Genomic DNA, 14,464 nt, shown 5'->3' on the forward strand with positions numbered 1-14,464 from the left:
CGCCTGCGCAATTCCAAAAAAGTGCAATTCCATAAAAATACTGACGTTTATTTACGTGGAAGATCTATGCAGTTTAACTAAAGGTTGTATCATATGTACAGGATTTCTTTTTGTTTATGGGGAAAATGTGAAAATAAGACTGAATATTCATTTCACGAGTGCTGTGTAGTAAGTCTATAAAACCGTGCATGAAGTATATAACATGTATATATAAAGTGCATTAGGTAATAATCATTGTATTCCAATTTCTTTAACTTTTCAAAGAGTAGCAGATGAGACGGACACAACACAGGCTACGGTTTCAGGGTTTTTGGATAAAGTTTTCAGAAATGACTCAATAGTTTTACCATTAACTTCCTGAAATATTCACGGGTCTCGCAAGTTTTTAATGTTACAGGAGTAATAATGTTGTACATCACTTATGTAACATCGGTTTCAAATTTTAACACAACACCAGCAATTTCAGTAGAGTAGCTTCTTTCATTACGTCGACCCCAATGCTCAAACGGTAATTATGTTATCGATCCTGAAAGCATAAAAAGCAAAGTTGACCTCGGTAGAATTCGAACTCGCAACGTAAAGACGCTAAGCGTTTTGCTCGGCTGCTTAATGATTCTGCCAGCTCACTGCCTCATGCAAAACTTATTTAATACCAAAGGTGTTTAGTTACTATCTAACGGTAGTATTTTGAGAAATTGTTTTGTTTTTTATTATTTATGCCACCGCTTGAAAGATTTTTTAAAGTTTTCACTTTTTTATTGTTATTTTTATGTCTTTTCAGAGGCAATTGAACACAACTTACGAATTTACACGACCACGATACAAGAAAATAAAAAGAGATTTATTTGAATTTCCAAAAATTTCCAAGTCCATAGCGCTTCGAGGGAGAATCCTTTTCTAGTAATTTCTGAAAACTGAAGGAAGTAAAAATATGCTAATGAGCTGATAGTAGAATAAATAGACTTTATGAATGAATCAATGAAATAAATAAACAGCCTTAGCACACTGAGATCTTGTCAGCAAAGTGGAAAACACAAGATTAATGAATAAGACTTACAACAGATGACAAGAACATATCTATGAAGAAACCTTCAACTTATGACTAATGAATGACAGTTAGAATATACCTAAAGAAAACGAACTATTTCAGTGAAATTGTTTTATCTGGAATACGTACGATGATCCTGTGTGGATGTTTTAACATTCAGAATATACAGGGATAGTTAGCTCTAACGACAGATAATACATCTTCAAGAGACGAGAGATTCTATAATTACTTGCAAATATATTTCAGGACGTTATATATGTGCATAAATATACGTGTGAGCGCGTGAATCTTTGAATGTGTTTTGTGTATAGAAATATACGTGAATGTATAAATATATATATTCATGTATGTACACATATTGAGAGGTATAGATCGCGTCAACTAAAACGCTAAAGCTGACTGTTCGTTTAATGTCCAAGCTTATGGAAAGAAAACGAAGTCAACAAAACAGGTATTAACGTACGGAACAATGAAAGAACTGAAATATAATCGACAGCCAATCAGAATCAGCTAATTTAAAGTTGTTGGACGTCATTTGGACGCCTTCTCTCATTGGTTAATTATAAGCTCAACTGTTTTACTATGCCATGCCCGCAACTACAAGGAATCTCGTATCCCTCGTCTTCCTATCAGTCATCCTGGTTGGGTAAGTAATATTTTTTTCCTCTTCAACTCACATGTTTCTGACATGCCATACTCTCCCATTTGCATTTATTCAATGGAAATATCAATATTTATTTTTCTCATTTATAATTCATCGCACTCACATAAGATATCGATATTGTGCATATTTTATACATCTGCAAGAGATCTGGTCTCCATACACCAGACGTATTTCGGCAAAGATAAAGATGTCGACTCCTATTTCAGTTATTTAAGTGATTTAAAATCAAGCTTGAGCCAGAGTCTCTCTCCAATCTCTCACTTTATCTCTCTTTCTCTTCTTCCTCCCCTCCTCTTCTCTCTCTCTCTGTCTCTCTCTCTCTCTCTTCTCTCTCTCTCTCTCTCTCTCTCTCTCTCTCTCTCTCTCCCTGTCTCTCTTTCACTTATTGTCTTCTATTCTCTTCATACCTTACGCAGAAAATTATACGAGTGTGTGTTTGTATCTTATAACATATTAGAATCATAATATAATAGATTGAATTATATCATATATTACATTATATTATATTATATCATATTATAATATATTATATTTGTCATTGTTTGCTGCAATACATCTAGTGACAAATATATTAGATTATTATCATCATTTTAAGTAATCACGTGTTATTTCACGCGATTACTTACAGAAAGGATGTTGATAATAATGATAATAATAATAATAATAATAATAATAATAATAATAACAACGATATAATAATAATAATAATAATAATAATAAATGTCCTGATGCAGTACCAGACAGTGGCTCTCATGGCTTCTGATCTTAACTGATTGGAAGTGTTATCATGTACATTGTTTTGTCTTGGTATAAAAGATGGGCTACAGCAAATATTCTGCTCAATACCACAGATTTGCTTGTCAGTTGTTTGACCTTAACCAGTTGACCATTTCCCTTAGTGGCTGACGATTTGTGCATCCCTGATCATGAGCAGACGTAATGGGGGAGCATCATAGCCGTGTATTGAAAGGAATGCTTTGGGGTTTGAATAATACACCTTTGGAAGTGTTATAATGTACATGTTTTGTAAAAGATAGGCTACAACAAATATTCTACTCAGAACCACAGATTTGCTTGTCAGTTGCTTGTCCTTAACCAGTTGAGCATGTCCCTTAGTGGCTGACGATATGTGCATCGCTGATCATTAGCATGGGTAGTGGGATAACATGACAGCCATGTGTTAAAAGGGATTCTTTGGAGTCTGAATAATTAATCTCTGGTAACATGGATGTTTCGTTCATCTTCATTAAACAACCCTTATTCACAAACCTTTTGAACGGAATGTGATATTCAACCCGAAGAAAATTGTAGCTGAGCTCCCACCTGCAATATCACCTGCTGTTTATCTTGATATGAGATAACCATCTCGTAGATTACCATGTATGAGATTACCAGTAGTAGTAGTTGATTTTATTGTTGCTGTTGCTCTACGACTAGTAGTAGTAGTAGTAGTACCAACAGCAGCAGTAACAGCAGCAGTAGCAGTAGTAGTAGTAGAAGTAGTAGTAGTAGTAGTAGTAGTACCAACAGCAGCAGTAACAGCAGCAGCAGCAGTAGTAGTAGTAGAAGTAGTAGTAGTAGTAGTAGTAGTAGTACCAACAGCAGCAGTAACTGCAGCAGCAGCAGCAGCAGCAGTAGTAGTAGTAGTAGTAGTAAGTGATGGTGGTGGTGTGGGTGGTAGTGGGGGCGGCGGCAGCGACAGCAGCGGAATCAGCAGCAGCAGCAGTAGTAGTAATAGTAGTAGTAGCAGTAGTAGTAGTAGTAGTAGTAGTAGTAGTAGTAGTAGCAGCAGCTACACCAAGAAGAAGAAACAGAAGAAGAAGAAGAAGACGTCATGAGATAAACATTAAAGAAGAAAACGAGAGCAGGCTCACAGTTCACGCATGCCTAATGAGGCAGACACCAACAATAGTGAATAGATCAGAAAGTTTACCTGGTGGAGAAGAGACGGTAAACTAGAGAACGGAAACCTAGGTTCCCATGTCGAAGAAAAAAGGATCTGTTTTAGAAGAGAATTTTTGAAAACTAGAAAGAAAGAAAAAACAGAAATATATGAAAAAGAAGAAATCAAACTTTAAAAGAAAGATTCATTCGGTTTCTTTTGATAACAAGAAAAATGTAATAACGGATGACAATGTTTGTTGGCCAAAGAAAGGGATAGTAAGGAGAAAAAAACCTATTTCTTTACTACCCACAAGGGGCTAAACATAGAGAGGACATACAAGGACAGACAAACGGATTAAGTCGATTATATCGACCCCAGTGCGTAGCTGGTACTTAATTTATCGACCCCGAAAGGATGAAAGACAAAGTCGACCACGGCGGAATTTGAACTCAGAACGTAACGGCAGACGAAATACGGCTACGCATTTCGCCCGGCGTGCTAACGTTTCTGCCAGCTCGCCGCCTTTCAAGTAAAGAGAAAATACTGTGGGAGTGCTTTTGGCAGCACTAGAATAAATCCTAGGGTAAATTGGATCAATAGAATGGCAGGTGAGCAGGAATACTTCACCCAAATGTTGAGTGTGTATGAAGATTCATTTGAGACTATGGTTTAGAGAGTATAGGAATGCCCACTTAAGTCAGAATAGATAAAAACAAAGTGTATGATTATTCTTTCATGCCTGTACTTGTTTCAGTCATTTGACTGCGGCCGTGCTGGAGCACCGCCTTTAGTCGAGCAAATCGACCCCAGGACTTATTCTTTGTAAGCCTAGTACTTATTCTATAGTTATCTATTGCCGAACCGCTAAGTTACGGGCCGTAAACACACCAGCATCTGTTGTCAAGCGATGTTGGTGGGACAAACGCAGACACACAAACATACACACACACACACATATATACGACGGGTTTCTTTCAGTTTCCGTCTACCAAATCAACTCACAAGGCTTTGGTCAGCTCGAGGCTATAGAAGAAGTCACTTGCCCAAGGTGCCATGCAGTGGGACTGAACTCGGAACCACGTGGTTCGTAAGCAAGTTACTTTATTTAATTTTATTTGCTATAAAGGCAGTATACAGAGTAGCTGCGGGCTGGACAAACACATTAATGAATGAATATGAAATAAAAATAAATAAATGAGATGCGTAACCCAACACCCGCCGATTGGAGTTTTCTCGAAAACATATTTTCTTTTTTCAAAAGATCAGTGAGGTTTCAAATCTCTTACAAAAAGGAAGCACAAACACCTCTTACTTAACGTTTTTTTTAAAAACCACACAATTGAGTCTATAAACCACTACAAATAATGCAGTAAGATGAGGTTTCAAACCCTCTAAGGAGGCTTTTTCCTCTCCTACTCATCGATATATACATCAATATATCCATCATTATCTTCAATGCCGCTTCAGTTCCTGTACCCCGCTATTTCCCATGCCCCATTCATGTACGAGGCATACGCCGTGTTAGGGCCACCCGACCATATGCGACATTTCTCTTTAAATCTTTTAAGCTTTTCCCACACGGAAAACCTTATGACTTCCACAGCTATCTGCGGAGGCCATTCGGGATCCCGTGTGAAGGCCATATCTACTGTCACTTTATGTTCTTCTACCATTTTTCCACCTCCCCACCCTTGTAGAAAAATATAAGTAATTCTTCATCTTTAAGGGTGGGGGTCGTTTCTTCCACTGCGGGTGGTACAACTTCGGAATATGCAGACGGCACATCATCGTCCACCTGCAATGACCCGTTCTTTTTCTTTCTTTTTTTTCTTTCCTTCTTGACTTCGGGAGAGTGGAGCTCTTCTGCTTTGTCCGGAGTCTCTCCTCCAACTCCCGAAGCCTTAGGGTCCTTCGGCGGGCAACCATTGTTGCCCGCTTTCTTCTTTTTTAATCGTTTTTGGGTTGAGGAGGCTTCCCTTTGACCGGGTAGGGGAGGTGGCTGCCAGTGACTGTTCCAGGACCTTACCATGGTCCTGGGAGCAGTTCTTTTTAATGTGGCCTGAGTGCAGACACGAGTAGGCCGTTCGCAAGCAAGCTACTTACCACACAGCCACTCCTACGCCTACCGATAGGGAATAAATATTTCACGAAACAAATACGGTGTACCAATAGAATTAGTAGACATGATTTCTTAATTAAGCACAATGCCAAAGTTTTGAAGGGAAGGGGTTAGTGGGTAACATGACCCTTATTATTGGACTACTACTCAATTTTATCGATAAAGAAGAAATGAAAAGCAAAGCTGACTTCGGTAAATTTGAATGCAGTACGTAAAGAACTAGAAAAAAAAAACATCGCTCAAAATTTTCTCTGGTGATTTATCGATTCTGCTAACTCACCACTTCAATGATCCTATAAATTTTTTTCAAATCTTGGCACAGGGCAATAATTATTTAAGGGGAGGTGTTCGTCGATCACGTGGTTCCCAGTACTTGATTACTGCTGTATTTTATCGATCTGGAAAAGGATAAAAGTCAAAGTTGACTGAGATGGGAGAATGTCAAGAGCCGGAACAAATTCTGTAAAAGCATTTCTTCCTGACAATCTAACGATTCTGCTAGCTAGACGCCTAATGGAAAACACACATAATTAAACAGAATAGTAGTTTCTAATTTATGTACAAGTTAGTAATTTTGGTATGCTTTTGACAGACAATGATATTTAGATTTTCTCTGGAGAATAAACAAAACGTTTAGAATTAGTGTCAACAGCTGAGACTTCATAATCTTTTATCTAGTACGTAATTACTATTGTTATTTCCCTGTTCAAGATACACCTTAGTACGAGACACTTTTGAAGTTATGATCTTAAAAGAATTTTATTAGGGTGGGAGTTGTGATTTTGTTTTTCATATTTATGTTACTAAATATTTAACCAAATGGATAGCCGAAGGACATAAGCAGGATCTTTTGCTTTTGAACGGCACATGTCAACAAAATTTCTAGTTAACTAAACACTTTCAAACTTCGTATACTGGTAGAATGTGTTTATAAAACATCACTTTTTCTTGGCTTTATTGAGAAAATTCTATATGTTGTAACATATTTCCACTTTAATTTCAAGCATTTCGGCAATTTTAACCAATCGCTGACCTTCATTTGGGGTGAAAACATTCCGTGCTGTATGAATATGTCCCTCGTTTAAGAAACAGTTGGATTTATTTACATTTGCGAAGAAAAAAAGATACCCTTCCCCTACCCCTAACCCTAACTCTAAAATAGATTGAAATGCAATATATTGATACTAGGGTTATAATTATGGGTGACATTTTCATTTGACACCGCTAGAAAAAAATCCCATTTTCCGTAGCGGTGTCGTATGAAATTGTCACCCATAATTATAACCCTAGTATCGATCTATTGCATTTCAATCTATTTTAGATTTAGGGTTAGAGTTAGGGTGGGTTAGGGTTAGGGTTAGGGGTGGGGGAAGGGTATCTTTTTTTATTCGCAAATGTAAATAAACCCAATCTGTTTCTTAAACGAGGGACATATTCATACAGCACGGAATTTTTTCACCCCAAATGGAGGTCAGCGATTGGTTAAAATTGCCGAAATGCTTGAAATTAAAGTGGAAATATCTTACAAACTATAGAATTTTCTCAATAAAGCCAAGAAAAAAATGATGTTTTATAAACACATTCTACCAGTATACGAAGTTTAAAAGTGTTTAGTTAACTAGAAATTGTGTTGACATGTGCCGTTCAAAAGGAAAAGATCCCATAAGTATTCGTTAAGAAACGAATTTGTTTCTGTGCTTCCTTCTCTTCATCCAAACGTAACTTTTGCTTCATTTTCCCCTCTGTCCTTCCTACATGTTGTATAAACATCACGGTTATTGTTTTTCTAAAATATTTTATCAGAATTTTATCCATGCCAAGCAATTTTCGCTAGATATAGGATGGCATGAACAAATCACTTCATTTTCTAAATTTTAGCAACTGACACAAAAGATTCTTCGTTCAAATCGTTGGTGTCATTTTTATCTTCTTTAACGATCCTCTTTTCTAACACCATTCTTAGAACTTGACGTAAATAGTGATATACATAACGTGGAATGGCTACAAAACAGTTGTACCGGTTTTATAACTTAGTTTTCAGATAGATCGCAACCATTTTTTAAGTTTTGCAACATAGTTTATTGGTCGTTGAACTGAATTTCGTTTAACGTCGTTTTCACAACACCTGGAGAAGTAGCCAATTCGTGTGCACCATTTTATCTTCTCTTTTTATGATCGATAATATTGCCGATGATGCATCAGGTTTTGATTAACCAAACTGAAGTAAGAAACGCATTTTACACATAAGTGTTTTGTCTAAATGTTAACCTTTTTATACTCAACATCCTAGCTTCAGTTCCCTGCTTCAAACTTGTCACACACACAGAAGCAGCAATATAGTTTATAGAGCCATAAAGAGTTCAGTATTTCCGAATACAAGAATTTTAAGGAAGCCTATTTGATAAATGTGACATGGCGGTTCAATGCAAAGATGACACCTGCGATTAAGTGATACCGGTTGTTACCGGTTGTCTTCTGTTTTTTTTTTTTCAAAGAGTAGTTGACGGTGGCCTACAGAATTATACAGTTTCTTCCTTCTTATTTTTGTTGCGAATGTTTATACTTTACAAAACAACGCATCATACGCAGGGAAATAATGGCTTCCTTTGACAGCTGCTTTCAAAGTAGATTATGATATAAATTTACAGTTCTACAGCTATGCTTTCAGTGAGTAAGCATATTATTAATATTATTATTATTATTATTATTGTTAAGCATTAAACATTATCAGATCCCGTAGTGCCAACGTTCTTTTAAGGTTGTTCTTTAGAGAATTTTGGTTTTTCTTCCGTCTCTTTTCTATTTCATTCCCGCCCATTTGTTTTTCTTTTCTTTTTTTCTTGAAAGATTATCTACGTGAGCAACTGATCATAGTAGAAACTGGATTGATTATTATCGCTAGATTTAACCGATTAACTTGATTTATTGTCTTCATATGTATACTAGTTTGGCAATGATCCCACATAAAAGCAGTGTGAAAGCCCTAACTTCAGTGGAAAGTAACAAAACAAAAATAATGGTAAACATATGCAAACACAGAGGTTTCTTAAGCCAAAATATATTTCAGTTTGGAATCTGATGGAAGTACTCACAACAATTGAGTAGACTTTTGGTTGACCATAGAACGCAATACAGCAAAAGATGTTCGAACCCCATATAAGTTACGAACTATATATATATATATATATATATATTTTTATTATATAGAATTTACTCTGCTAAATTAATTTACTCTGCTATGTATTGAGTACCTTATTTACTGTGGTTAACCCCGACTCAACCCGGACCTACATATATATATATATATATATATATATATATATATATATATATATATTATATATATATATATATATATATATATATATATATATATATATATATATATATATATATATATAAAATAATTTTAATAAATATAAGGGTAGCAAAAAAAATTTCTAGAAAAAATTCTCCGCTGCCAGCGGTCTAGTGAGGAAGAAAAGATAGTCAAAGACTATATAATATACATTCAACAATATAAGGAATGGCCCTGATAGGCCATTCGACTCACTAGAAAGAGCAGCCAAACTCAAACCGCTAAATAGTTGTAATTCTGAAATTGGAAGATATATATATATATACATATGGGACAGATGACCACTATGTGGACAACCCGAATGCTGGAAGTAGATCCTTTATGGTCTTACCACTAAGAAATGCTCTCTAGAAAATTTAGGGAGCAAGACAAATGAAAAATAACCAAAATATAGCGACGTCGCTTTTTGATCCTTCGATGTCGGCTCTTCCTGTCATTGTGAATCAGATTAATCTATATTTTTGTTATTTTACATTTGTTTTGCTCGCTTACGTTTCTGGTGTTCGCTAAATTTTCTAAAGAACATTTCTAGTGGTAGGACCATAGCGGATCTACATCTAGCATTAGGGTTATCCACATAGTGACTATCCCTCCCATATGTATGTAATACAATTTACTGAACCTTATTTTATTTTTTATTATGCTACACCACTGGTGTTCAATTGATGTTATCAAATTAATATCCAATTTTTCACCCTCGTTTTAATTGTAATTATATATATATATATAATTAATTATATATAATTATAGATTCTGTTATATAGATAGTCAAAACTTGCGAAGGAAGAACAAAAAAAAAACGAGGTTCTTAAATATATAGTGATTTTACATTGTTTCGTTTACTACTCCAGGTCCATAATCTGGGTTTGTTTCCTATTTGATACGCTGTAATCATAACTATCAGTATCGCCCAGCGTTGCTCGGGTTTGTAAGGGAAATAACTATATAAGCATTTTTAGAGAGTTATAGCCAAAAAATAGCAAAAAATGCATTATAAATGGAAAAAAAAATTACGGTAAATTTTTTTTTTAATCGTTGACTCATCGTAGACATTTTTAAAGAGTTACTTCCCTTATATAATAGCGAAAAAATGCATTAAAATGGAAAAAAAGATGGTAATTTTGTTTTTTAAATCGTAGACTCATCGTAGACGCGCGCTAATACCCAGAAGGGCTCGATATGAATCACGTCTATAAGATACCCGGTTTTGGTTAAACTGCACCGCAAAATGTGGGAGTAGTTAGGAATCTAAATCGTAGGAGACAGACAGCACACAACCTCTCTTTTATATATAAAGATGCGGTAATATAGAGGATATTCGTCGATGCCTCCACCAAATTTGGAAGTGGTCTAACGATTGGGACCTGTGTCTGAACGTGTCAAAGTGCTGTCATCTGCCTGTCGGCTCTACTCCTGCACCTCAACTTGATTTCGAGCCGGGTCGTCTGCTGCTGGAGAGGACCGATCAGGTAAAGGACCTGGGTATCTTGGTGGATTCCTCCTTTTCGCCTTCGGCCCAGTGCGTCCATGCTGCCAACAAAGCACGCGGAATTCTGTTCTTGATTCGACGGTCATTCGGAATGCTCACAGCAGCCATATTCCTACCACTCTATGTCACGCTGGTGAGACCCATACTGGAGTATGGGATTCAAGTCTCTTCTCCTTATCTCCTCAAAGACATACAGCATCTCGAAAGAGTCCAGAAGCTGGCTACCCGCATGGTTCATGGTCTCAAAAATTTGTCCTACAAGAAAGGCTGAGGACGCTCGACCTTTATTCTCTTGAAAAACGCCGCCGCCGTGGTGATCTCATTCTCGCCCACAACATCATAAGCGGAAAGTGTAACCTCTCGAAAGAGCTGTTCTTCACTCCTGCTCCAGAGCGTCGGCTGCGGGGTCATTCCGAAAAGCTCTACCTGCGACGATTTCATCTCAATCGAAGGAGAGGAGCTTTCTCCGTCCGGGTTGCGGATCCGTGGAACAAGCTGCCAGACGAGATGGTGAAGATGCCGACGACCGCTTTGTTCAAAGCCTCCCTGGACCTCAAGTGGCCTGAACTCTTTACATGAACACCACCCTGTATTTAACTCCATGTCCCACTACATGGCCTTGCTATTTGCTTTTGAGCCAAATTAACTAACTAACTAACTAACTAACTAACTAACTAAACTAATATATATATATATATATATATATATATATATAATATATATATATATATATATATATATATATATATACGGAATTGAGTGAGATAAAGTTAATGTGAAAAGTGAAGAATCTAACTCTCTGGTCATGCGAGGAATAGAAGATATTGTGATACTGGCTGGTTAGTATGTATAATTATTCTCCAGTGAAAACGCATATAAAACTAAATATATTTCTACTGGTTGTGTGAAGTCCTTGTCGATACCCGTAATGTTTTGTTTCTTTTTCTCTTATTTCTCCTGCGTTACTGGTTTAGGGAAATTCATAAAAAGCTGAAATCCATAAGAAAAAATGTTTTTTCTTTGTCGCGCCAAACAACATCAGATCGGTTGCATTTCAACTCGTTTGTTGTTTTAATTTTCTATGTTCAACTTCCATCAGCAGTTTGCTGCATCACTCCCAATGGCTCAATGTTCCGGTTTGCTTTATTTTTCTGAAGCTGTTACCTACTTGTAGCTAGTCCTATATCCGATTTCTCGGGCAACCACATCAGGGTTCTTCGAAAAGAAATTCTATGTGAACGTCCACTTTGACGTGGCAATTATACGTATAACACTTTCACTATTGAACTTTTATAGTCTCTATTCGTTGTCACCAAACGCTTTCGACTTTGTGCAGAAGAGATAATTTAGGGTTTCTTTTGGATTTAGAAAAAGGTAACTTTTGTAGGTGAGATATGAACTTTTAGGTATTTTATAATAGATCTTTAGTATTTGTATTATTAGTATTTCCGAAGGCGGCGAGCTGGCAGAATCGTTAGTACGCCGGGCGAAATGCTTACCAGTATTTCGTCTGCCGCTATGTTCTGAGTTCAAATTCCGCCAAGGTCAACTTTGCCTTTCATCCTTTCGGGCTGGATTAAATAAGTACCAGTTACGCACTGGGGTCGATATAGTCGACTTAATCCGTTTGTCTATCCTTGTTTGTCCTCTCTGTGTTTAACCCCTTGTGGGTAGTAAAGAAATAGGTATTTCGCCCGTCGTTACGTTCTGAGTTCAAATTCTACCGAAGTCGACTTTAATTTTCATTGGGTCGATAAAATAAGTACTAGTTGAACAATGATGTCGATATAATCGGCTCATACCCCTCCCCTAAAATTGCTGCCCTTGTGGTAAAATTTGAAACCATTATTAGTATTTCCGTTCAGTCCTACATTATTTTTATCTCCGTACCCATTTTCAAATTTCTCAGTCATCTTACCTATGTTTTTGATTCAGTTGTGTTAAGTTGGTCATTCCTATATTTTTACGAGAGAAATTAATGTCAATTTATTTTCCACTCTCCTTGTCAAATTCATTAACGAAGGTAATAATTTATTCCTGTAAATTTGAGCAACATAGTTTCTTAGTACATCTCGCTACCGCTTCACTCTTATATAAATTACATGCAGATTAATGCCTGCGGTCCTCGTCTTTGGAATGGAAATTAAATCTTATATATTTATTGACGGTAAAATTTCCAGTTATATGAAATACATCCATTTCTTAACGTATTGTAGTAACTAGTTCAGAAGAGAATGTGTAGTACAAGCGCTGAATAATGTTGTGTCAGCGAGATATATTATATGCTGCCTCAGAATTGTAATGACAGACTTTTAATCTCTTGTAGTACACATTTCACTGATTCCTCCTTCTTAATGGAGCCATAAAACTTGTCATACTTATCCGAATAATTTTGTGTGTTTGTGCGTGCGTGTGTGTGTTTGTGTGTGTGTGCGCGTGCTCTAGTTTTGTTATTCAAATTTTCTCTGAAACAGAAACAACACGGCTCCAACTTAGAAACAAGTTCTTTTCATTGGAATTGAGACAAGCTTAAGGAGTAGTCATGTATGTATGTATGTATGTATGTATGTATGTATGTATGTATGTATGTATGTATGTATGCATGCATGTATGTATGTATGTATGTATGTATGTATGTATGTATACATGTATGTATGTATATATGGATGTATGCATGCATGCATGTATGTTAGTTAGTTAGTTAATTTGGCTCAAAAGCAAATAGCAAGGCCGTGTAGGGGGACATGGAGTTAAGTACAGGGTGGTGTTCATGTAAAGAGTTCAGGCCACTTGAGGTCAAGGGAGGCTTTGAACAAAGCGGTCGTCGGCATCTTCACCATCTCGTCTGGCAGCTTGTTCCACGGATCCGCAACCCGGACGGAGAAAGCTCCTCTCCTTCGATTGAGATGAAATCGTCGCAGGTAGAGCGTTGAAACTATTAACCAATTGTGCTGAAAGACTCCGATGAATTTCAGTACCTAACACCTTCCGTCCAGAGCAATTGGATCACTGCTTTTGGTTCTTCTTTGGTGCACATTGCTGGTGGAGAGGCCATGCTCACGCTGTAAAGCCACAAAGGAAAATGGTGCGATCAGGCTCAAACTTCGATCACGTGACCACAATAATACATACTATAAGCACGTATGCGCAGAAGGCGATACGACAATAACGAATATATGTTATGGCGAAAGAGCGAATCATTTTTAACTTCCCTTTGTATGTATGTACTTATTTGTACATTGAAAGTTTCTTGAAAATGAGCCTGAATTAATTTACATATCTGCAAAATTTATTATTTCACAACAAACATTATCGCTGTTCTCATGATAATTTTCTATATTAAATGTACAACAACCCCAACAGCTCTGTTGATATGTAAACATTCAATCAGAAGAAGTTATGAGCAAAAATGAACTTAGATGTGCTACATGCTTTCACTGTCGATATGACGAGCTGATAAGAGAGATGACACACGTTCCAGACATGTTAATACGCTTTTCAGTATTAAATTGAAGCTTTCATTCAGAGTGTACGTCAATAGTTTTCCTTACATCTTGTGAAATTTACGAAGCTCATTTTAAATGAAACTTGAAAAATATTTAAATATAACTAGGCATAGCTTCGCAGGAAGTGATGTGTATTTCATTAGCGGACATATGCAATTGTTATCGCTTCTCACTACAATGAAATACTGCCAAGAAGTGCGCTACCATTCTATATTCTATTACTAAATTCAACATAACAATACTTTTAAGATGACTTTGAAGAAAGGAAAAAATTCTATTGATCCTCCTCAGAACAGAGTTCCAGTTCCTGTTATTGTAGAAATTATATTTGATTTTAAATGTTGGGTAATTTCCATAGATATTTCCAACACAAAAGAGCGCCGCTGTCATTTGCC

The 14,464-nt window shown here is 36.6% G+C and overlaps 1 protein-coding gene across 1 annotated transcript in view; it reads left to right on the forward strand.

The window, feature by feature from the left end:
- The first annotated feature begins 777 nt into the window (after window positions 1-777).
- LOC115216391 (gamma-aminobutyric acid receptor subunit beta-like) overlaps window positions 778-14,464 on the forward strand; it is a 489,200-nt gene continuing 475,513 nt past the window's right edge. Inside the window, exon 1 of the mRNA XM_029785687.2 lies at window positions 778-1,694. Within this exon, the coding sequence (XP_029641547.1) occupies window positions 1,636-1,694 (59 nt within the window). The 5' untranslated portion in view covers window positions 778-1,635. The remainder of the gene's footprint in view (window positions 1,695-14,464) is intronic.

The sequence above is a fragment of the Octopus sinensis genome, linkage group LG10, assembly GCF_006345805.1.
Source record: "Octopus sinensis linkage group LG10, ASM634580v1, whole genome shotgun sequence".
Lineage (NCBI taxonomy): Eukaryota > Metazoa > Mollusca > Cephalopoda > Octopoda > Octopodidae > Octopus > Octopus sinensis.